This window comes from Myxocyprinus asiaticus, chromosome 4, assembly GCF_019703515.2.
Source record: "Myxocyprinus asiaticus isolate MX2 ecotype Aquarium Trade chromosome 4, UBuf_Myxa_2, whole genome shotgun sequence".
NCBI lineage: Eukaryota > Metazoa > Chordata > Actinopteri > Cypriniformes > Catostomidae > Myxocyprinus > Myxocyprinus asiaticus.
In genome coordinates, this window is record NC_059347.1 from 20,109,248 (window position 1) to 20,135,462 (window position 26,215).

The 26,215-nt window shown below is 37.2% G+C and overlaps 1 protein-coding gene across 3 annotated transcripts in view; it reads right to left on the reverse strand.

Moving 5' to 3' along the window:
• The window catches only part of LOC127433683 (collagen alpha-1(XXVII) chain B-like), a 134,167-nt gene that overhangs the window by 72,295 nt on the left and 35,657 nt on the right, over positions 1 to 26,215 (reverse strand). For all 3 annotated transcript variants that reach the window (XR_007895913.1, XR_007895914.1, XM_051685778.1), the window contains exons 6-12: positions 23,993 to 24,046; positions 23,282 to 23,335; positions 13,197 to 13,241; positions 12,413 to 12,466; positions 10,241 to 10,285; positions 7,599 to 7,652; positions 4,935 to 4,979 (exon numbers count right to left, since the gene is read on the reverse strand). Coding sequence is in view for 1 of the 3 variants with exons in the window: in XM_051685778.1 (XP_051541738.1) it covers positions 4,935 to 4,979; positions 7,599 to 7,652; positions 10,241 to 10,285; positions 12,413 to 12,466; positions 13,197 to 13,241; positions 23,282 to 23,335; positions 23,993 to 24,046 (351 nt within the window). In the remaining 2 variants the exon portion in view is untranslated. The remainder of the gene's footprint in view (positions 1 to 4,934; positions 4,980 to 7,598; positions 7,653 to 10,240; positions 10,286 to 12,412; positions 12,467 to 13,196; positions 13,242 to 23,281; positions 23,336 to 23,992; positions 24,047 to 26,215) is intronic.

A 26,215-nucleotide genomic window follows, 5' to 3' on the forward strand; every position in this document is an offset into this window, starting at 1 on the left:
CATTATTAATCATTACAAGGGATTTTAAGTGGTCTTCTGTGGTTTGCATGCCACAGAAAAGCAGCAATAGGAATTAAGAGTTCTAGCCAGTAAGTTAGAGTTTTAATGTTCCGGTGGCCAGAGAAAAAATTATTTTAGCATTGTTAGAGCATGTGAGTAAAACAAATAAAATGAATGCTTTCATATTATTATTAGGGGCAGAACTGTGCAGTTATTACTAAACTAATAATTTATTACAATGTTAAAACACTGGCACTTTATTCTTGTACTGCCAGTCTATCCTTCTCCTTGCTCTGCATTTTTATATCAGAGCCATCTAAGGGGCCATTCACACAGAACAGGCCATTGTGCAAAAAAAAAAAAAAATAAATAAATTAAAAAAAAACCTAGACGCCGCGTCACAAATGGAGTACAATGCAGGTACCTCGAGACATGTTTTAACAATTGAAGTTCTTTTTAACTTGACACGGTGTCTATAAAACCAGCCTGATCTCATGACCAGTTTTTGCAAAACTGAAATTGCGTGCTTCATTCCACATTTGGCTGCAGTTTTCAAGTGAAATGTCCAGTGGGGGGCATCAATAGAGCGAAATGAAGCTGTAATTAGATGAAGTTTTTAAGGTGAATATTAGAGAAGTAAAACCTAGCCTACCTCCCTTACCTAACCTTTACCCTAAATCTAACCAAGTGTATGTAAAGATAAATGAGACTTTAACAAAAAGGACATCCTTATGCTTCACCAACACCTAATCCTAACCGATAGTGTTTTAAAATGCAAATTCGAAATGAAAAAAAATAAAATAAAAAAAAAACATTTACTCAAGCAACCATGTCATTCCGTTTCACTTCTACGCCACTCTCGCTTTCGTGTGTCTTTGAATGGACTTGAGCCGCGGTTAAGTCCAAAGTCCAATGCTCTATTAGGTGAGCTACCAAGCAAGCTAGCAATTTAGGAAAAAGTGTATATGTAGGTGGGTCTGTAATACAAGTGTTAAAATATATCGTTTTTAAAACCATGCATTAAAGTAGAAGTGTTTTGATATAACATGAGTAAAAGTGAAAAAATATGTTTTTATAAAGACATTATTAGCAATTGTACACGTGATTTGTGTGACAATGAATAAAACGCACAGTTGTTGTAGCGCCTTGTGTTCATTTCACCAGTAAACTGCAGTGAAATGTAGAAGGCGGCACGTAAAAGTCAGTTTGCAAAAATATATATAGAGTAACGTTCATTCTAAGAGACCAGGTTGTATAAAAGACGCCGCACCTGCACGAGATGCTGACAAAACTGTGAAATATGGCACAAGTCAAACACGTGTCTAGCGACAGAAGCAAAAATGCATTTGGTGTGAACGCCCCCTTATACTTTGCCCAGAGACAATCAGCACATATCCTGTTTTTGTCAGTTGTACACAAAAATCGACAATCAACTATTGATTGTTCAAGAGCGCATTAGAAAAGCTCATTCACAGTGGCTCGAGTTGTTTGTCACCAAAACCTATTGCATGTCTTTTGAAGACATACAATATGATATATGAGCTGCATGGACTACTTTTGACACTTGTGGGTGCTTTTTTTAACCCTCTATGGTACGCAAAATAATATCAATGAGGAAAAAAAAAAAAATTGATGTTTTTCCTGCTTAAAATTGGACACTATAACAAAATTAAAACATTATTTATTGAAAACAAATTTCTTTAACCAAACACTTGAACAAACAGATGTATCTAGTTTTTAATGTATTACACATTTCATATTTAATAGAGAGTAACATTTCATATCCAGCTGTTGCTCTCAGGCAACATTTTACCATCATGGAACACAAGTATTACCAAACCATCATATTATCAAGTTATCATTTCAAAACATTACAATCAGTGTTGTTTCAATGTAAAACATTACAAATCACCATAACCTTATCCTAATATGCACCTTATCCTTACAAGCATGCACATACAAGCACAAGGACCTGCATGTACACAAGCACATACACAAAATCTCCTTCCTCACTAATGGCACCTCACTGCTTGTGAAAATTGAGGAAGCAATTCCTCTCAAAAGAAAAAACACAGGTAGGTAGCACATTTTGAGCACTGCACTTTTACAATGCCTGAACAAACTGGGTATTTGCATCTGCCTTTTCTTTCAACCCAAACAGGCCAATGACCTGTCTGATCAAAGTGAACCAGCGTTGATGGTCGTGGTTCTACAGGGGTTTTTTGATGCTTTTCAGGCTGTTTTTCCTCACTGTGCTGTGATGGTCTCCCCCTTCTCTTCAAAGCCTTCCTCTCCATACAGAGACATGCTGCAACTTCAGCTTTCAATTTTGCAACACATCCTTTGGGGTGATATCACGGTCTCTGCTGTCTCTCCGGTAGAGGAGCCAGGCCTCAACAACAGCCAGATCAAACATTTGGAAGACCACTTGTTGATACCACTTTTTGGATCGAATCTTTGTTCTGTAGAGGGCGATGAGGGAGTCTAGTAGATCAACCCCTCCCATCACTTTGTTGTACATGGTGACAATGCTCGGGCATTTCACCTGTACTGTTGTCTTCCTTTTTTTGTCCCATCTCATCACAGTGGTTGTTGGATTCGCTGAGGCAAAGGTGGAGAGGAGAGTGACTGCACGATTATCATGCCACTTCACAGCCCTGAGAGTAACCCCATTATAAATGGTCTTTTTCCTCAAAAGCCCCCCTTCCATTCGTTTTCATGTCTCGATCAGTGGGGAGACAGCGTCCAGCCAGACGATTGGTTCTGACTGTGCCAAGGCAGCAGATCTTCCTCTTTTCCAACAGCATCTGCAGGTCAAAACTGGAGAACCAGTTGTCGTGGAACAACTTGTGGGAGATGTTGTCTGGAATGATGCTTAAAAGGGTTAGCACTATGTTGCCACTTGTGCCTATGTCAGGCTGCCCATTGCAGGGAGAGATACACCCAGTGTACACCTCAAAGTTGTAGACTATGCCACTGCTATCAGCAAGAACAAAGATTTTATATCACTAGTTTTGGTTTCTTGGGATTGTACCGTTTCATGGGGTTTTTCCCCTTGAATGGGACCATTTGTTTGTCCACACAAAGATTTATCAATTGGAATTGCTTGGAACTTCTCTAAGAGGGATTTCAGCAGTGGGCGCACCTTGTACAATAGGAGACCCAGCCAACCTAGTATGCCTGGTATGGCCTTATGCTATTCCATTACGGTACAATGTTGACTCAAGGCAACACAGTTTTTTGTAATGTCCTATAATACATTTGATGATATATAAATGTAAAGTTTTTGAAAATACTTCTTTACTTACCAATGAAGGCGACTCAGATTTTTTGTAGGCGATTATCTGGACGAAAATTAGTGAAAAATGCACTTTTCATTGGAGAAAATATGGAGCCATGTGACATGTGCTGAAAAAAGAAACAAAATGGACCCCTGTGGGTCATGTGACCACTTTTGCATTTTCATTGGTTAGTATTTGAGTTCTCCTCCCCTGAGATAGCACTGACCTAAATGGATGTCTCATTTTATATAAAAAAAATAAAAATAAAAAATAGGCTATGTTGTCTAGAGGCAACACAGTACCATAGAGGGTTAAGCTTTAAAGCGAGTCACTATCAACTGCCATTAAGACGGAGAGGGATTTTCATTAAATCATCGGCCGAGTTTCGAAAGGGTTTGGAACGACTTCAGTACATAATGAGAGAATTGTAATTTTTGGTTTAACATTTCCTTTAAGTTAATTTGTTAATCAATTACAAGTGAGAATAACAGTATGAAAGCAAGAAGTAATTATAGGTGAGAATGGGGCTACTGAACTGAAGTTTATTTTCTTTTGAAGAAAGACTGTACAACAGAGTCTGATGACTGATGCCGAGAGTCAGAGAAACAAGCTCAGTTCTAGTCTCTGTCAACCTAGCAGGAAATTCCATGGCTGAGTGTTTCCTTGCGCTGGCAACAACCAGGAGCAGTGAGAAAGAGGAGGACCGCCAGGGATTCGCTGACAATGCTGTTTCTCCTCCAACTACTGTTACATTATATAAGAGGACAAGAGCTATGACGTCGCACTCTGCTGTATGCATGCTTGTCCCAGGGCCAAAGTCAACACTTCAGATCTTTTTTTGTCCTCAAACGCGATGCAAACAGCAAGTTATGGCCGAGGAATATGTACTGTACATGTGCTGTCCATCAAAAGGCATTGCAGAATTCGAAGACTGCTTATTGAGAAGTGATGAATGTGCTAACGTAAAGAGCTCATATATTGGATACAAAGATGGTACTTGTTTCATCAGCAATAATGACATATGAATTTAAGTTGAATTATGAGTCATAATAATGCTATGACTGAGTTCTCTTTTGTTCCGTTAATTTGTTTCCACTTGCTCAACTATTGTGGAACGCAATTACTGTGGAATAGATGACTGGTATTTAATTTTAGTGAGACTGCTACTTATAGAATAAACAAAAATACATCACAGCAAGGTAACAACAAAATATCCGAGTTTACATTTTGAATTTTTCGTCCTTGAGAACCTGTTCTCTTATTTACAAAAAGAGTATGAATTAAATCTAACAGGGATTTAAAGCCATGGGATCTTGCAACTCACTTTCCTTTTGAATTTCTTGGAACAAAGTAAATAACAGAAGTACAAAAATAAACTTGCTAGTTGCCACTCATTAAGACTTTTGTCAGTAGCACAGTACTACAATGAGTGATTTACAGCCATACTTCATGTAACTGACAGTTACATAATGACATGGTTGTCAAGGCATGGTGTTTTTTTGAATCCCTTTAGGGTTCTGTAAAGCTTTATGCTCAACGCAAATAGAATCAAACACTCTCAAACATCTTTGTTAAACAGTGTGAAAGGGTTACAAATCATTGGACATAATTCACAGAAAGTTGTCTAGAGAGAATGGTGAGAGAAAACTTTACCGGCCTACCCATCTTGCCCTTCTTCCCAGGAACACCAGGTAAACCCTAAGGGGAGACAGCAGAGAGAAGAAGAGAAAGACAGAAGAGACAGGTTATAAGAGACAGAAACAAAACAGCAAGAGAAAAACATAAGAATTAAACAATCCCAGTGAATGTACTGTAACAGTCTTGTTCTGTTCCATAACCTACAGTAGTGTGCAGTTTGCGCAGGCAGCGTTTTAAGGAATCACAGGCAAGCTCCTGATGCAAAAGCTGTTCCAAAAGGCAACCATCGTAATTATGCTGCCACCAAACATACTTCATTTTGGCCAGTGTGGTCCGATTCCTGAACGACTCAATTCTTTCTAATCTACACTGTAAAACACAGCGCTTCCTACTGAACCAATGACTCTTATAAGCTGTTTTTGTAGTTAATCTAAAATAATTCACTGAACCGCAAGTAATTAATTTTGCCATGTCCGACTCCAAATGAACCAATAATCTTTACTATTACGTGTACGTAAGGCTTGTGAGACTTAAATCTGAGTAATTACTGGATGGATGGTTGTTGATATGAAAACAGTTAGATACATTATGAATTTTATTGTAGTTTTATTAGTGATATTTTATTAAAAAAAAATAAATCTTAATTAAAAAGTCTGTGTAAACACCATTTGCAAGAATCTGTTCTGTTAAAATATCAAATGATAATTTGGTTAACAGGCTGTCGAGGGCAGTAAATCCAATTAGAATTATATTTATTATTTCCAGATATTTCTTCCTCAAATGTAAATTTGTTTAAAAAGCATTAATTTTGCTACATTTATGGCTCTCATCCACACTGGAACAGCACCGAAAACTTATTTTCGAAAAATGCTCTTCATAACTGCATACTTTAGAAAACAATGACATTAAGAAACTGAAAACAGTTTTTAAACTAAGCCTTCAGAGACACAGTGTAACAGAACTGCAATGCTTGTTTACAGCAATTAAACAATACCTTTTTTTTTTAATTACAAATTCTAATAAAAATCTATGCATGACAAAAGCTGACACTCTGAACTGTGTCACAACTACAGTTCAGGAAAAATGGGGGGAAAATGGCATGTTGAATGAAAATGTGCTTAAAAATCAAGATTTTCTCATAGTTTGCCATTGTTTTGTAAAGTCATGCAAAATTCACCCCAACAATAAATATGCTTAAAAATATGGATTTTGTTTAAATCAGTGGCATCCTAAAAACATGTTCAAAGAAGAAAAAAAACTGAGTCTCTATGCTTGGGTCTCTGAGGGTTAAAGATTAGTGTGAACATGACCTAAATTAACTGCAAATGGAACCACTAAGAAACCGGCATTGTAAAATGGAATTAGAATCCAAACCGGAATTGTTAAACTCTTTAGGATTCCCATCCCTAATTACTGTACATATGGATTATTTTACCCAATATTTTGTGTTTGCTATGTATTTTTATGACTATTAGAGTATTGCAAATCAATTGCAAGTCGAGTCTCCCAATGCAAAGCATTATTTGTGTTGCGAGTGGAATTGCTGCCCATGTAGAGCTTTCCAAATCATTCACTTATGAAGTTAGGATGCTGCCTTAAGGGTCATTCAAACCAGACATGTTTTTGTGTCCATCTGCTCCGTTTTTCAATTGGTTTTCTATGTAAACATGCACTATACAGACATCTTACACCATTGCGCTGCATCTTGCTGTATTTACAGAGTCTCAAGCAGGAGCCATGTCAAGTTAGAAAACACACTTCAAGACACCTTCATTTTGTTCTACTGGTTGTGTGTCTAGCTTTTGGTCTGAGCGTCCCTTAGAAGGCAGCTTCCATGTACCGTAGGCTGTAGCAGCGAGGCAGCTCATAGGTTTTGCAACAGAGCTTATATGTGGATGCTGAAAGGTCTTCTCTATTCTCATGGGCACAAAAGGTCTCTCAGAATGCAGTGAACTCCGTCCCTCTGGGCCTGAAAATAGGAGACTTGATCTGGCTAATCCACAGCAGGTCATATTCCAGCTCTTGAGGGCTTACAGTATATTGCTATTTCTACACAGAATTGCAGGCTGGAATTTGCCAGCTTGAGGTTCCTGAGCAAATATCATGAGAACTGAGACTAACTACTGTTTTGCAGGGGGATCTTTGTGGTTTTAGTGGAGTGTGGCCCCTTTCATCAGACTTCCGATTCAAAGCAAGTGCTTTGGATATACAAGCCACCATTATGAAGCAGAATAATACATGTATGGCACATGTGCATGGGTGTAGGCTTTCTTCCATTAGTATTTCCTCTAGGGGCAATTAAAACTTGAGACTGTAAGTCTCCATCATGCCAGAATGTTTTATTAAAGCCTTAAGGGAAAAAAGCTGGACTCTTTATGCACAAATCTGTACTTTAATAACAGTTATTAAAGTAATAGTTCACCTGAAACGTTTTTTTTTTTTTTGGTAGTAGTAGTAGTAGTAAGCCGATAGACTTAAATTTAAGCCTGTTCCTCACACAAACTGATCATTTGAATTCAGATGACTTTTATTATACTTCTATTATGCTTTTTTGGTGGGTTTTTGTACTTTGAGCTTGACAGGCCAATAATAATAATAAAATGTCAATAATGACAGAATTTTTATTTTTGGCTGAACTATTCCATTAATAATATGGACAGCAGCAGCAAATAAACTCACTCTTTCTCCGTCAGGTCCGGGGAGACCAAAGACGCCTGGAATTCCAATGAAGCCCTAAAGCAGGGGAGTGTAAGGGGACAAGAGACAAACAGAGACATTTTAGAATATATGGTCCTTGTTTCCCTAACTAAACTGCAGGCTGACTTGTAAAGGTCTTTTGAAGACAGTGGTTGCTCTGTGAAGATCTAGGCCTTGAGGCAAGTGTATATGCCCATGGACTGCATGGTGCTGGCTTCCACGATGTAGTCCAAGGGCACATACCCTCACACCAGGGATCAAACTGGCATTCAGCAGGACGGCTAAGGCTGGGGTCACAAGGTTGATACAGATACAACACACAATGAAATCATGCAGGGAAAGACAAAAAACATGAGATGATGCACTTTATGACAGTGGTTCTCAACTAGCGATTCATGACCCAAAATGGGTTTGCGGACAGGAGAAAATAAATACATAAATAAATCGAGCTGAATACATTATATATATTAGTGCTGAAGTTAAAACGTTAACAAAATTATTTTTACGCAGTTAATGCATAATATGACCCTTTTAATAACCTGCAGTTCATGAGAAGGGGAAGACTTCGACACAACCCCCTAGGTTTCCCCGGTTAGTGTTCCCCGTATTGCCGTTAAACATTAAACATAGGGGGTAACAGACTTTGACACTAACCTAAGGGGAAACATACGGGGAACAGACTTGACAGCGCCGTTAAAAATTAAACGTAGTGGGAGCAGTCTGTTCCCTTTATGTTTAATTTTTAACGGCACTCAGGGGAACACTAACCGGGGAAACAGACTTCAACGGCTAACGGAAACCCTGCTGCTGTCTCCAAGGTTCTGTCACAGTGTCTCTGTTTGATAGTGCACTAGCCAATGCAGAAGTTGGAGACATTACTGGAACCCTGCAGGTAATCTACAATGTCATTTACCCATTTAATACCACCGGTTACAATTGTGACCTGGGTCTTAAAGGAGATTTTTGCATGAGTGGTACAAATAGTCACATGACCAGAGCTATTTAATTCCATTGTGCTCCTGGAAAGATTGTTTGTCAAAACTCCATAAAAAGGAGCAAATAAATCCTGTCATAACACACTTTCATCAACCATATTTTGTACATCATTTGAATTTAGTTGTATTGTGTTCCTTTTCTGTTGTTCAACTCTGTTGGTGGGGTAGGTTTTGCGTGGTTGACTGAAAAATACATCTGAAGCATATTTTGTCCACTCATGTTTATAAAGATTTAGCAATTAACTACAAAAAAAAAACTGATTAATTGCGATTAAATATTTTAATCGTTTTGACAGCCCTAACATGCAAAGTTTTGAAACTTGACTGAAATGTTTCTCACGATCTTGAAAATCTTTTGATCTGAAAGCATATGCTTAAATGTTTGACATTAGTTTTGTAGACAAAAATATAATTGTGCCACCATATTAATTTCATTATAAATCTAAAATTTTATAAAAAAAAAAAAAGAAGTTTTTGAAATCGATGACTTAGACCAAACAATAAAGAAAAGCGAGTTCCCAACATAGATGGGAACTCCTTCAATACTGTTTAAAAAGCATCCCAGGGTGATTCCTCAAGTTGAGAAAATGTCAAGAGTATATTTCTGCAAATTCTAGGCAAAGGGTGACTACTTTGAAAATGCAAAAAAAAATAGTTTTGATTTATTTTGGATTTTGTTTAGTCACAACATAATTCCCATAGTTTCATTTATGTTATTCCATAGTTTTGATGACTTTACTATTATTCTAAAATGCGAAAAATTATAATAAAAGAATGTGTTTCAAAACTTTTGACCGGTAGTGTACCTGTGCAGTTTGTTTTATAAATAATGTTTTATTAAATGGGGAAAAAAAAAAAAAAAAAAAAAAAAAAGCTCACCACTTGATGCCCAAATGTAAAATTTGGGGCCTGAAGAAAAACCTAGTTGAGGACCACTGCTTGTGATGTTCCGTAAAAAAACAAAAAGTACAATCAATATTCAACCATAAAACATTTTTAAAAAAAAATTCATTGGTCGTTTAAAAGTATTTTAAAATGTAATTTTGTATTCTATTGCAAAAATTCTTAAAAGGCAAATTTTATATATTTTTTTTTTTATGGCACGAGGGGAGAGAATAAAAATAATACAATAAAACAAGGAAAAAACGTTGGATGTAAACTGCTGCCACATACTTTACAAGGCCAAAATGGTTTAAACTTTAAGTGGAATTATAATGTAAAACCCAGCTAACAAAACCCTTTACAACAGTATACTTCCTGAAGTTCTGAGGTTTTATAATGAAAACGACTACCAATAACAGAAAAACCACTGGAAAACAAGATTCCAACATCAAAACAATGTAGCAGCCCTTACACAACTTCCTGAACATAAAACCTCATTCACTTTTAAGCAAATACTATTGATCAGTCGGAAGAGCAAAAAAGTCAAACATACTGAATGAAATACCAAGGATGTACATGACAAAAACACAATATAGACCAATCTCATCTTACACTGAATTTAGTCAAAACATGATTAATTTATAAACAATACACTTAATTTCAGTTGACAAACCTGGGACACAATCACCACAATACATTTACACAGAATAGAGTGTTTTGTTTTTTTTTTTGTTGTTTGTCTCTTACCCGTACTCCCTTTGGTCCTATATTTCCTATAGGCCCAGGCAAACCCTACAAAACAAACAATTAAACATTTTTCATACTTGGAGATTGGACCAGTAATTTATAATGCCGCGTCTACATTATTTAAATACAAAAACAAAGACTTCTGTGGCCATTTTATGGAGACCGAAATTACTAATATAGGGCATGCTACACTGTTATATAATTAAGCTATACAAAGTTGCAGATTTGCTTATGAGAGAAAAAAAGAACACAGATTGTGCAACAAAGCAACCTCTTTCTGATGATAACAGATCTCAAAAAACATGTTCCAAACATATTTTTACTTAAATCAAGGAGGGTGACAAATAAAAGTTGTCATTTGTACCCTGCCTTTAAGAGGATGCTGTGGAGGAATACACAATCAATAAAATGACAAGAGTAACAGATTGGAGATGTTGATGAGCAGGTTGCAGGTAGCAAATACATGATCTAGTTCCATGCAGTATGGACTTCTGAAGCTAGAGTATATCAGGCTTTTGGGAGGAAAACATTTGTAGCTTATAAACTGAACAATTCTGGAGAAATGATTCAACATTACCACCAAAACTGTCACAAAGTTTTAGTAGGCCTATAAACAAACTTATAACACTAAAGGCCTTTTTATGTACACTTAAGGTGAATTTTCGTTACAATGTCTTGCAGCGATTAACATTTTGAATCGAAACAAAGGATGACTAATGAGCCATTCTCACCTGGAGCGAAAATTAGCGCTGAATCGCACCAAAGTGTGCCAAAAAATCTGTTTCCATCAAGCAATGAAATATGGCCAAATGCTATTTGCACCCTGGTGCAAATAATGGTATGTGCTATTTACACCCCAATGCAAATAGTGGCAGATATTATTTGCACCCCAACCTTGGTGCAAATAATGGTAGATACTAATTGCACCCTTGTGCAAAAACTGTCAGATACTATTTGCACCCATATTTAAATACTAACATACAGTATGGGCATCACTGCAGTGTGTTTATTTAGAGTCCCACAGACACACTACATTAACCTCTACCACTAAACCCAACCTTAATTTAGAAAAAATAACCTTCATTTTACTACAGTAACCATGGTTTCACGCGGGAACGAGCGCGATCGATAGACCCCGCCTCTGGATCAAACCCTTCTCCGCACTCCTCGACATGCAACGTGACCAAATCACTGCAATGAAAAACATTTATATTCATTTTTATCAATTACTTTTAGTATTAAAGGAAATATTAAGAGTGGAAACAGGAAATTGGATGGGAAAAAGAGCAAGACAAAACGTGGTCGCTAGGACAACACAACACAATCTCATACATACACCCCATGCCACTGCAGCGACATCTATTGACTAGTTTGTCATATTTCTGTGGTTCCACCAGAATATTGGGGTGCAAGTAGCTGCTCTGTGTGGCAGATGCCATTTACACGGGGGTACTTGGCCAAGTAAATGACTGAATTAACTCACTTAACATTGAAGAGTTAAGAAAGGTTGTAAAGTTCAAGATATCTGAGTGTTGTGTGTGGGTTATGTGAGTGAGACACATCAGACTGATAAAGAAGTAAACTGATAAGTAAAACTGGTGCAAACTGTACGTCTCTCTAGGCCTCTATCAACAATCACAATGCTCCAGTGTAGATGATGATGAGGTGCTAAAACAAAGAACATCTATGGAAAACTAAACTCTGAAAACTATTCTGAAACATGCCTAATATAATACAAGACTGTAGTAACTTTTTACCTATATGGGTGAAGCTCGTTATTCAGGATACAAAACTTGTGGGATTTAATAATTGTTGCTAATCACGCTTACGCTCCGCAGTATAAAAACATTGCTTTTCCAAATCACTCTTCCAAGGATCAAATATCATTCATGCCTCCTGCACCCAAAGAAAATTATTAATTCTGTGGTAGCATACAAAGCAAAAAAAAAAAAAAAAAAAAAACCACCCACACACAATATCCATTTTTCCTCTATTTTTATTGCCTCATAATTCCAAAAACATTGTCCAAAAAACTGTCAAATAAGATGTTCATTTCGGAAAATCAAACTTTTGAGTCTCCAATACAAGTCCTAATACTTTACAACTTGTCTCATAATACATATATCTGCGATAACTGCACAAGCCAAAGGCACAACATAAGATTTACTGCACCTGCCTGCCACGATATCCTTTGGCACCTGGGCTTCCATCAGGTCCTCTTTCTCCCTGTGGAGACAGAGAATGAGAGAATAAACACTAATATAGATAGATAGATAGCCCTGTCTATTAGAAAAACATGTTATTCATCTGACTGCTTATAAAGAGTTTGTCTTTTTTCATGTTGCCATTTTGTCATTATGATGTTGTGTGGCCTGCCACAATATTGAAAAACGGGCTATGATGACCGCCTTGTACACAGCTACTATGATTTGACACCTCTCAACATGAAGTAGAATTTTCCTCACCAACCAAATAGTCTCCAATGTGCTGATAGGTGAGAATGTGTTGCATTTCATTGTTGAGAGAGAAATGTTGTGTTCAGGCAATTCCAAAAAGTCAAGTTAAGTGTCAAACAGGCCAATACATTCAAAATTCAATTGCTTAAAAAAAAAAAAAAAAAGTGTTTATTTACCAGTTCTATGGTCTTTGATTTGTTTTGAGTTCATTGTTCAATATTGGGCGTGTCGTTTTTTTTATTATTATTGCATTGTGGCTCCTTTTAATTCTGTGCTATATCAAAGTAATCTCATAAGCAAAGCAATCTTTCACCTATTTGTGTACTGCATATATAATGCAAAAAAAAAAAAAAAAAACATTTTTATCCAAAACATATTTGTCCCCACACCATAGGTCAAACCATTATACTTTCAAATACTTAAAAACAGTGAATGCAGTGTTCAAATAATTTTGGGGCCACTGTGCATACATTCTTTTGGAAAATGTAACAAGAACTCACTTGATCTCCTGGGTGGCCGGGGGGACCAGGATGGCCTTTCTGTCCCTAAGAAGAGAAAGAGGCAGATGTAGCAAAATTATATTGTGGCAGTGGGGGCGTGGTCGAGCGTCCCTCCAGAGAGAGAGAAAGTGGTAAGGGCGCTTGCACCTGAGCTAGATTATGTGTAACACCTGTCTCTAATTCCAGTGAGCATGGGGAGAGCGGCATATAAGCAGCCACACCACCAGCAGAGAGTGAGAGAGTCTAGCACAAGGAAGGCCACAGTGCTCCTGAAGCTGCTACATTTAATCTGTTATGTTTGTGAAGATGGTGTGTTAAAGTTACTAGTGCCTGTGAATCTGATGAGTTTGTGTAGTTGTAAAGCATTGAAGCAGCTGATTAAAAGTCCTACCTGAGCCTGGAAAAACCTGCTTCCATGTGTTCTCCTTCCCTTCTGTTTGTGAGCTGTTACATATATAAACTCCCTCATCAATAGTTTGTCAAAGAAGAAGAGATAAATAAAGGACAGATAAAGTGCCTTTATGTAATCATCTCCTAGTGGGGTTTATCACATAAAAAGGCAGAAAATCTACCATTATTTCTCAAACTCAGTCACGTTAAACTGGTCATGACATGCCTTTTTATTATTTCAATATGTTCCTTGTTTTTCACTTATAATACTAGTAAAGTTCTTTGCACAGACACCAGTCATGTATTTGTAAAACATGCTAATTTTCCACCCTCATTTTGACCCTCTGTCAGAAACGCTCTGTTTTGGTGCTGCTTCTCCTTTAAGACTTCACAGTAAATGCCCACTGTTATGATTGCCTCTCTGCTCTTGACTGACCTCCTCTCTACTTGCCATCTCACTGCTCACTGCTACTGGGAGGGGCTATGTAGGTAATGAGGTAAAAGTAGGCTTTGATGTATTGTTGTGGAGGTGGTCAAATGTCTACCACAATGTGACATCACAATGTGGAGGAAGTAGAGAACGAGTCATTTTGGCAGCTTGGTTTCAACAAATGCACTTTTTGCAGTGAGGAAGTTTTGAGTTCTGAAACTTACAGTATGTTTTTATAGTACAATGACCTCTTATATGTTAAAAGATCAAGGAAATTTTGATTCCTCATGTCTTAACCCCCTTAAAGGAACTTCCAAGCTATTAAATGACTATAGGCTGACTGTAAGTTTTCATTACAGAATCAATGTCATTATTTTCTGATATGAATAATAAAAATTTAGCTATTTGGCTTTAAATGCATTTGCCAATGAGCTCAATCACAAGAACAAAGTAAGACCGGCATGTGCAATCCCAGTAGCTTACAAACGTTTTCATCATAGGAGAGAAGCAGAATGGAAAATAATAAATGCAGAAAAATATAACAGGTCTCAAAACACACATCAACAGACTCCGCTCTTCCAAGGAAACCATCACCACTTCCCCATTTCCCAACCAATACCAGCTCGTTAACGGCTGAGCAGATGCTTAAACTGTCCAGGGACAGGCCAATTACCTCTCATGTAAGCTCATAATGAGGGTACAAGAGCAATTTATGCATATGTGGTTGCAATATGTCTTGAGGTATCATCTTTTTAATGAGTTTACTGCATTATTGAACTATGTAATCTTGCTTCATTACAGAGTTCTCATAAGCAAACAATGTTGAGCAGTTTTAACATTATAGGAGTAGTTCACCCAAAAATTAAAATTCTGTCATTATTTATGCACCTTCATGTCGTTGCAAACCCATATGGTTTTCTTTCTTTCGTGGAACACAAAAGGAGACATTCTGCAGAATGTACAAGCTGCACTTCTCGATAGAGTGAAATTGGATACTGTATACGGGTCTGGAACAATGTTAGGGTGAGCAAATGTTGATAGACTTTCCATTTTTGACTGATTTATTAACACAGCTCCATAATAGACCAGTGACCTAACCCAAAAGAAAAACAGATTCATGGAACTGAACCCTAAAGCTGCTGAGGTACCACCACAAGCACCTCTTCTTTTATAATCTTACGAACTGTGACACCTTCACAGTGAGTGAAATGTTATGTGGTATTATATGTCTTGGCTGAGCAAATGGCCGTAACTTTTGGGATGACAATGATAACAGACTGCTGTTCTGTTCTGCTGACTATGAAAGAGGAGAGAGTTTTTATGAAAAGGTTCTGCTTTTTCTGAAATGAGATGTACATTTTCAACATTTAACATGATTCCTAGAGTAACTGAGTAATACATATTTTTTCTTTTCATAGACAAAATAAGCCAATTGTCTCTTTTGCCTGGAAATGTGCCAAGAATTAATTAGAGAACAGATGAAACTGAAGCAGTCATACCCTCCCTCAAGGGGTCAAGGTTTGGCTGGTCAGCACGGTCCAGTTTGCCCCTGCTGGTAGATGCTGTAACTTCATCACTATAGCATCTATAACGTACATTAAAGCATCTTTCTTCATTGATGGCAATTCGAAAGAAATGCATTCTGACAATTTTTCTTGCAAGCAACATAAATATATATATATATATTTTATTATATTATAGTAAATATTGTGCAAGTAACCAGTTTTTTGGAGGGATTTTCAAAAGCATGAAATGGGCCGATATTTTCCAGTCTGCTGCCTTTGATGTCAGAGCCAACATGATCACATGGGAAATCATCAAGTTTCTTCTAAAAGTTCATGTACCCTGAAATCGTCCCGATCCAGCATGTACTGACAAGTTTCATCCCCTCTTAAATATTCTTGCATAATTTCAACCACACTGTAAAAAACATTTAGATGTCAAAACTCAAAATTTTATAGTGACTTGTTGCATTGAACATTTTTACTGGCTCAATTAAAGTTTTGTGAAATTATATCTTGGGCTTATGTTAAAAGACATTTAGTTCACAGAACTTTAACTGAGCCAATTGAAAATTTTCAATGCAACAAGTCACTATAAAATTTTTAGTTTTGAGGTCTAATTTTTTTTTTTACAGTGCATAATCATCTTTCCCTTTAGTGCTACTGTGTGTTTCATAAGCAGCCTTCGAAACAGATTCTGTTTAAATATGATCACACGGGAAGTCACCATGCTGTTTCCAAGAGTTTTCATACTCTAAGATTGGCCACATTACGCCAACTCAGCGACAAGCACCATATCCTATCAGTTATTTCTGCATCGGCTCCTGTGTGTTAACCTTCCCCTGTGGTGCGATCGGAAGCATGTTGCATCAGCAGTGTGGGAGACCTGAGTTCAGATCCCGCGTTGAAACCATAAAGTAATGGAGATTGCATAATCAGTGACAAGCGCAATTCTGAGATTGCATTTTTTCCTCTATTTTTATATTTTTACTTCACTGATGGTTAGGTTTAGGTTTGGTTTTTGGGGGGTACAGTTTATAAAATTGCACTCTTTACAAAATGGAGCTCACATGTGCCCATACACCCAACAGTAGTTACCGCGTTTGGCCACTGGGGGCAGTATTTAAAATTTCAACAAGCCCAGACCAATTTTAGCTAAAGTCAACCTACTGTTTCCGATTTCACTGTGAGATCAGTCTGTCTGGTCCAATGAGAACCAGAAAATAATTACATTTACATAAACAATGGTGAGCATGATTTGGAGATTGCATTTTCCATTTAAATAAAAATTTTACTCCACAGACGTTTAGGCTTAGGGTTTGGATAAAGAGTAAAAACTAGGGATGTGCACGAATAGTCGAATACTCGAGTATTTGTTCTGCAATAATTATTCGAAAAGTAAAAATACTATTCGAATTTTGCAAAGTTTTGCCATGCCGGCCATATATACAATGAGATGCATGTTAAATCCTGAACACACAAACTAAAACTGGCAGTTATAACAGAATGCACTGGGTGGCGCAGTTGAGTGTGGACACAAGTTGATCATATTTGATGAGCAAACTGTTCTGTCAGTACATTTAGATGGACACCAAAAAGCGGGTTATTGGGATGTGACTTACTGCGAGAAAGCTGGGTTCCTGTTTAAATGTACTGTATAAGCGGTGTACTCTTTACTCCCGTAAATGTGCAGCACAACAGAAAGCAGCATCCCCGTAACAACATAATCCCCGCGATGCTTCTGTAAACAACAAACATGGCATCCAAGAAAGACTATGCTAGCTGAGGTAAGGGACATTCCATCATTTAAACAGGTGTTTACGGATGAGTATAGTTTACCGAGCATGTGGATATGCTTGTTTTTCTCAACAAAAACATGACATGAGATAAAATATAAACATAACTATTATTTGTCGAGTGTTTATATTCGTCCTGTACGTTAATTGCGTCAGTCTACTTTATTAGCGGTTTCTTTTTCTTCGCTTTGCGTGAGCTTAAATGCTTTCATTCTATACTTTTTTGTTTTCATGCATTGCTTGTTTAAATGTTTTCAACAAAAAAACACAGGACATAATATGAGCTTGTTTTGGATATAATTAGAAGCTTGTTTTTTTTTTTAAATGGTGACGCAACCTTTATGACTAAAACATTTTCTCATTAATTACCTTCATTTAAATAATAGAATATTTGAGTATTCGTTTTTTATGAGCTTAAATATTAGAATACCAAATTACTGATGAATGCCCATCCCTAGTAAAAACATAATAAAATATGCAAAGATGCTGACTTTATTGCATCATTTAAAACTAAAACTACAACACTTTCTTGGTGACAGTTGACATTTTCATTTTCCTGCAACTACAGAGTGACAAGTCGCATGGCTTTCACGGCTCAGGTGATTAATCAGCTCAAAAAACTGTATCCAGAACTGATTGCATGGCAGCATTCAAGCCACGTACTTATGGAGCTGCATGCACTAGCTGAGCAAATGCCATTGAGATGAATGGGAATGCTAATAGACAGCTCTCTACTTGCCCACTGAATAAAAGAGCTGCCATAGATGTGTCTGCTAAATGTGTGCAGCAACAATATTCTGTTTATGGGATTTATTAACAGCATAATCATGCTCCCTGCACCAGTTAATGATCAACAATTTTCTGTGTTTAACTGTGCATGCTGGGGTAAATCGCTTTATAAAACACTGGTCACAGAAAACTAATTAGTATGGTCTCTTCAAAGTAAATAATAAAACAAATTATGGACCGGCATCCAAGTTCAAAGAGAGGTTAAATGCATACACACTGGCTTGTGATGCTATACTGGAACTGAGAGCTCTGCTGTGCAGGACAATGAACAATGTCTCCGCATGGCCTCTTTCTCCTAAACTATGAAAATATATTACATAAGGGAAGGGAAGTCCCAAGTGTAGAACTAAAAAGCTGAAGGAAGGAAGGAGGGCCAGTCTCCACTGCTGTGAAAAAGAGATTGTGTCTGTCCATCAGCGCTTATGCTTATGCCATGAATAAACAAGGGGAAAAAAATAAATCCCATATGTGCGAGCTAAAGAGGCCGTGATCCAAGGAAGCATTTTTTTGTTTTGTTTTTTTGCCTGAGTGCATGCTTGCATGTGACCAAAATTTTATGATAAAAAAACATTAGTGCATGCGTGTCTCTGTGTGTCACATTGGAAACGATTCTGATTTGTTTTTCAAATCCGATCCTTAGGACTGATGAAATTGGATCCATCTGTTCAGACCAAGGAGGTCTATAAAACCTGGACCTTTAGCAATCCCGATGGCAGTTGCTTGGCTGTATGATTCTGAAATCTGCCATTATTGCTCATGGGTACAGATAATATTATTATATATTTCAGATTTAGATGTTGCTTGCCAAAAAAAAAAAAAAAATGTCAGAATACATTTCTACTTTTGAATGGCCATCAGTGGAGAAAGGTGCTTTTTGAGCCCAGATGGTGTAGTTATGGCATCTACCAGCAGGGGCTATCTGCACTACACTAACCAGCCAATTCATGACCCCTTGGTTCAGATGGTGTGCGCAACATGCAGTACATTTAAATCATTGCAAAAGTTATGACTTAAGGAGATTGTTTACCCAAAAATAAAAAATTGTCATAATTTACTCACTAAATAATAGGTTGCTTTAAACCCATATGACTCTTCTGCGGAACACAAAACTATTTTATTACAGCACCAAGATACTGTACTATACAACAACTGAGAGTAGTGGTTGTTGTGGAAAGAGAGGATGGAAAACTGGACATTTGAGAACATTCTGAACTCATGAGGCCCTTGAGACAATATAGAGTAATGTAAGCATTGGAGGCATTACTGTATTTTACACATTCATGCTTGTGTCCAAAATAGCTCACTTGTTCATTCATTCACAATTGACTATAAAGTGAAGGCCGCACATTTCAGTACATGGGGAAAGAGTGAGCAAAAATTTGTGAATTTAGACAAAGCTGTAGACACTTACATATTTTGCATGACAAGTTATTTGTCCCAAATGAAGGAAACAAAATTGAAATTCGTTCTGGCCATTCAGACTGAAACACATTTCATATAATCTGATTTTAATTGGATGTTAAAACACATAAAGTGTTTTGAATCAGGTTTGTATAATGCGTCTTATTGCTTATTGTTCAGACATCAAACAACTAAACGGATGCCAAAAAATCTGATTTTTGCTGCGTGTCTGAACAAAGCCCATTATACTGTACAGTTCAGGAGCAGACTTAATACAATATGTCAGCAGCTTTTAAGACATCTGAAACTTCCCTGACATTGGAAAATTGATTAATTCATTTATTTATTCATTTCTGATGATATGAATGCTCCTATTGAGTGCTACAACATAAGCCAAGATAGCTTTATCCTCCTTGGCACTAGAGTGTCACTATTATTGCAGAAATAGATGTAAAGGTTCAGGGTTAAAGTCATTTTTGCTTTCATTCCAGGTAACTATTAATGGACGCCTCGTATTCCAAATAAACGCAGCTTATTCTGGTTCCATTTCAGCCCACAGCCAAAAGGCTGCTTTCCTTCCAAATGGTCATTCACCTCTGGCTGAGTCAATGCTGTTCTTTCCAGTCCTTTATTCCCCTGCAGAAGCTGGCCCTTTTTTGCTCTCATTCAGTAGATTTGTGACAAGGATTTGCAGAAATTGAAGCTTCACACAATTACGTTACAACCAACGACATCTGATGTTCAGGATAAGCAGCAGATGTGGTCCAAAAGTCTAAAAGGGTTTGTTGATGTTGAACGAACATGCTCTTATTGCTCAGACAGTTGGCGTGGAAAGTTCTGTTTGAAAGGCCAGTTGTAAGGAAAGAAAAAAAGAGACCATTTTTAGGCGAGATGTTAACTATGTTTTACAGTAGCATTTTTTATTTTATTGTTATTCACAGATTTATTCCCTTCAGAAATCTAAGGGTAACTATCTCAAATAGTATGAATAACTATTGTTATATTTTCTGAAGAATATATGAGTGGTGCTTGCAAGTGGTTGCTATGTGATTGCTAGGGTGTTCTGGTTGGTTGTTTACTAGTCTAAAACAAAAGTGTCCACCCAAGTCTCTATGATATTCTGGTCCCAATATACAGTATTGCTCAGGCCCTTCCAACAATGTAAATCAATGGGATTTTTTTCAAAAATCTGATCATTTAGAAAAGTAATTGCACACCTTTCCTCAACAAGCCAAATGATTTGAGGAATCATTTATGTTCATAGCATTAGTTATGCGCTGAAGTTTAGGGTTAGAGGTTTGTTAAAATCCCTGTGCAAGAACCACTTAACACACAGGAATGCAACATGTTGCTAACGAATATTCCAGTACCCTGACATCGATCCCCATTCAGCTGAATTACTGCCAAGTGCCCCCCATCAGAAATGTTTGCATCAATTCAAATCAATTTACCTTAAGCCGCACAGACATAAGTTCTGGTCCAATGGGAACCATTGCATTTCCCCTCTAAGATAACATTTACTCCACTGATGATTAGATTTAGGTTTGGGGTTTGGGTTAGATCATTTGGTTAATACAATATGTATTCCTGTTCACTGTACTACTTCATTTACAACTAAAAACAACTCTTTACAACTCGCTTTTGGCGCAACTTTGTTGACATTTCCTTTAGAAACTCACACGGCAGCTCACAATATCCCATTCGTTCAACAGCAGTTCAAGCTATGGCCAGTAGGCGCAGTGATTCGAATTTCAGATAGCACAGATGGATTTCAGCTGAAGAACTTTGACCTACTGTTGCCGAATTCACAGTGAGATCAGTATGACTTATAAAAATCTTTTCTCGAAAACACAAAAACTGGTTTAAGATCGGTCCTCACAACTATAGCTGAGATCACTGTCAGTAAAGACAACTGAGTACAGAGCAGCTGAGTGTGGGAATATGAGTCACAGGAAAGGAATCCAGAGCTTTTAATAAGTGATGTGGAGTCAGCACTAACAAATATTAGCTGCTGGACACATTACAGAAACAATACTAATAGATACATGGGATTTACTGGTGAGAGTGAGGTACTTACAGATGCTCAGATTATTAGCAAACCTCCATTATGAATATCTTTAAACGATCCATTATCAGTATGTGTCTATGAAATGCTTACATAAACCACATGACACATATGGTGTATGAAAGTTTGTTGATAAAATGGCTTCAGTGAACTCCAGTGAGAAAAGAGAAGGGGTGGAGCAACATAATCTTCTAGCAGACATTAGAAGCATAGTACAGTCCTATTACAATACACTGTCTAGCCATGCCAGAGTCCACATCTGCTGTTCCCCAGAGTTTGAGTGTGAATGCATAAATCATCTGCATTTGAAGAAATTAAAAGTCATTCAGTAAAAAAAAAAAAAAAAAAAAGATAATCTAGCCATATAACTAAATGTGTAACTGCCACTTACATATGTAAATGTAAAGTATGTTTGAGCATTACTCTTTTTCTTTTTTTTCTTTTTTTTTTTTTTTTAAGATTTTGTCTCGGGCTACATCCCATGGATTGAACAACATTCTGGTTTGTGGCCAACACTAATTCAGCAAAAGTAATATCTGCAACTATTATTCCACTAGCTTTTAATTTTTTTCAACTGTGGCTGTGTGATTGGAAACACAAGGAGGCAGAGAAAATGCCAGGTAATTCCATTACTTTACAATGTTTCAGGGAGTAATTCTGATCAAACTTTCAAACAAACACTCAAGCCATGAACTGATTTATTCTTTTGTACCATATGTAAAATTGCTGATGCAATATTGTGTGTATGTATGGGTCTCTTTCTGCATGTTGTGTGACTGCACACACTGCTCAACAGAACATAAAATGAACATAAATGCATATGCCAATGTATGTCAAATTCTGAAAACCAATTGAAAATATCACTCTATCTCATCTATGAAAGTCCCCTGAAAGCTTAATAGGATTTGTTTTTGTTTCATTTGGAGAAAGTATGAGTATGGAGGTCTTTAGCTGGGGCCAGACAGAATGTGTTAGCACAGGGACCTGCAGTTAAAAATGTCCTGCCAAAACCAATTGCTTCTTCTTAATAGTGCAGCCTGTGTATATATGTTCCCTGGAAATATGTTTCATTTCAAGGTGGCCTTCTGCACTGGCCAAAGAACTGTCGGTTCATTTGATTTGGTACCCATTTACCTCTTTTGTTGTAGCGTAATAGTGATCTATTGGGGCCTGTTAGGTAAAGCACATTTAAAAATAAAATACAAATACTATATGGAGATAAACCACAGTATTTTACAAGGAAATTTCCCCCAGATATCCTTTGAAATGGTAGTACAATGAGATAATGTGCTGGCTTTCCAATCATAGCAGCATCAAGGACACCAGGTTACGAAAACATGTCTTCAACAAATTGGGCTTTACTCCAGAAAAGCGAGAGGAAATACACTCTAACCTTCCATTAGGAGGGCTTCACCTTACGTGAAACTAGACACAAAAACCTGTTTCACATTTGCTGGGTTAGACTTATGTACCACCATCCAGAATATACTCTGTATAACTGAATTTGAGGGATTATTGATATATTACTTCAGCATTGGGCAGATATACTGTGGCACTAATGTTTCCCGGAAAAATCTGATGCACTGCTGTTACACATTAAGTGTGCTGAACAGTACCAAACATCTGGGGCGGTAACTACTCTTGGAACTTGTTCTGTGACGTGAACCTGTTGGAGTCAATCAAAAAATAGAGGAAACAAAAATGCCTCTTACTTTCTGACCGGCTTGACCAGGCAGTCCAGGTAGCCCCAATATCCCAGGGTCACCCTATAATGGAGGAAACTGGAAATCACTCCAGGTATGGTCGTTTTGATCATGTAAACATATTCAGACACACTACACACTTTTGCATATGCTGCTAGCAGTTCATGTCTGCTTGTTTGCTGGATGATGCAAGGGCTTACATCTATTTAAAGGGATAGATCGTCCGAAAATTTAAATTCTGTCATCATTTACTCACCCTAAGGTTATTCCAAACCTGTGTGAGAATATATGACCTTTATGACTGTTTCTTTCACGGAACACAAAAGCAGTCTGGCATAATGTTAGCCTCAGTAAAAAAAATTACAAATCAAAATGCAATGAAAACGAATGGTGACTGAGGCATTTTGCCTGCTTTTGTGTCCCACAGAAGAAAGTCATATGGGTTTGGAGCAACATGAATGTGAGTAAATGATGGCAGATTTTTCATTTTGGGGTTAACTATCCGTTTAGTCATACTGCAAGAAAGTTCTCAAGTACAAACTATACAGTAAGTAACCAATGTCCACTAAAAATGGAAATAAGCTAAAGAACATAATAAAGAATAATAATAAACTAGTTATGAACATTTATAAAGTTTATGATTTATTATTTGCATTATTTGTTAAACAATAACACATACAAATATAAATAATGAATGATCAGGGGAATAGCAACACATACCTTCATTCCACTTAGCGCTCTGCCTGGTGAGAGTCCAGGGTCACCCTTTTTCCCCTGTAACACAGAGAACAACTGATCCTCACAGGGAATATTTAAACATAGAACTCCCACTTATGGAAAAATGCAAATTATTACAATGACCTAGTAAAATCAAGGCAGTGTCAAGGTGTGTTTAGATTATACAAATCATTCCTAAATGTTTAATAGTGTGTATTGTTTTAAAAGACCTTTCAGAAAAAAAAACTTTCATATGACCTGAAGTGACATTCCTCACCCTTGTAGACAGACTGTTACTATGACCCCTGCTCTTAATACTCAAAATCCATTCCCAAGACAATACTCTAACAGGCTTCCTCTGAATTTTCAATATAGTTTACATGGATGAGGGTAATGAAGACTCTGAAAGCCTATGAGTTTTATTTACACAAGAGAGTGACCCATGTTCGCTTGTGAGAACAAGATTACAGTAAGCCTCTGCAACAACACTGGGTTCACTCACCACATTCTTCTGCCTTTTCAGGCAGTGGGGTAAAGCTGTGATTTGTGGTTATGACTCAAACACATCTACTATACCAACTGAAGATATAGTAAGCAGCAGGATAAAACACTCAGGGGGAAATTTACTAAGAACAAACTGCACAAGTAGGAATCACTAAGAAGCAAGTCTGCAAAACAGGTAATGGCACAAATACAAAAAATAAAATCTTTCACAGCACATTTCCCCATTTTGCAGGCTAGTTTTGAATTCCAGGGTTGTGGAAGATTCAGCAGACTATCATATGGTATACAGTACATAGTTGGTGTACACTCTACCACTTGCCCTTTAAAATGCAGAACGTGTGCTTGTCAATATCACATCTCTGCATCTATGGCCAGTTACAATACTTTTCTCCTGCAACTGATTAATTACGGCTGCCATGATCAACAGAAAATGAAAATAAACATCTGTTTGAAATAGGCTGAATAGAATGACAAAGAATTAATTTAAATGTGCCTAATGCAGCACTATACCAGTGCAAATAGCACCTGGTTAAAGGCATTGCTCACCCAAAAATGAAAATTCTTTCATCATTTACTCACCCTTGAGCCATCCAAGATGTGTATGACTTTCTTTTTTCTGCTGAAAGCAAACAAAGATTTTTAGAAGAGTATCTCAGCTCTGTTGGTCCTCACAATGCAAGTGAATGGTGGCCAGAACTCTGAAGGTCCAAATATCATATAAAAGCAGCATAAAAGTAATCCATATGACTCCAGTAGTTTAATCCATGTCTTCAGAAGCGATCCAGTTGGTTTTGGGTGAGAACAGACCAAAATGTAATTCCTTTTTCACTGTACATCTAGACTCATTTCAAGCTTGATTACACTTCCTATAGCGCCATCTAGCACTCTGCGCATGTGTCAAGGACTAGGAATTGTACTTGAGCTTGAAATCATGATTGTGATGCCTTAATGTGATATTTGGACCTTCAGAATACTGGCCACCATTCTCTTGCACTGTGAGGACCAACAGAGCTGAGATATTCTTCTAAAAATCTTCATTTATGTTCTGCAGAAGAAACAAAGTCATACACATCTGGGATGGCATGAGGGTGAGTAAATGATGAGAGAATCCCCCCCCCCCATTTGGCAGTAATAATATGAGAGGATAGTTTAGACTTGGGCTTGACTTCATATAACTGATAAAAATGTTTGTTCTCTTGATCTATTGTAAGAGTGCCACAAGCAGCCAGATGTGGTATTAAGAACAACTGAAAAAAAGCATGAATGGAAACAAATGGGTTCAGTGATCTCAATCTCATACATTATCCAATCTTTCCTGCTAATGCTCATCAAAGATCAGCTATTATGGTTGCTGAATACTCTCCTTGGTTTTCTTTAACACCAGGCAAATACAGATGGAGGAGCTACATGGCGATCTTCTGGGATTAGCTATGGTAGTTATTAGCTGTTTTCTTTTCTTTTTTTTCTTTTTTTTTTTTTGCCTTTCTAGGTACTGTATCATAATTCTATATAGACTACTTTGTGATAATACTGTTTTAAAATACACAGTAGTCTAGTAATATGCCACTTAAAGCACATGTGGCTCATAATTAGGAGCTAGTGAACAGATCAAAGCTCATGTATATGTTTAATGATCCCCTTTAAGTTTGTGCAATTTACTAATAAGTTCAAGATTTGCATTTTATGAGCAGAGTTTGCTCACAGTATACCCAAATAAAACAA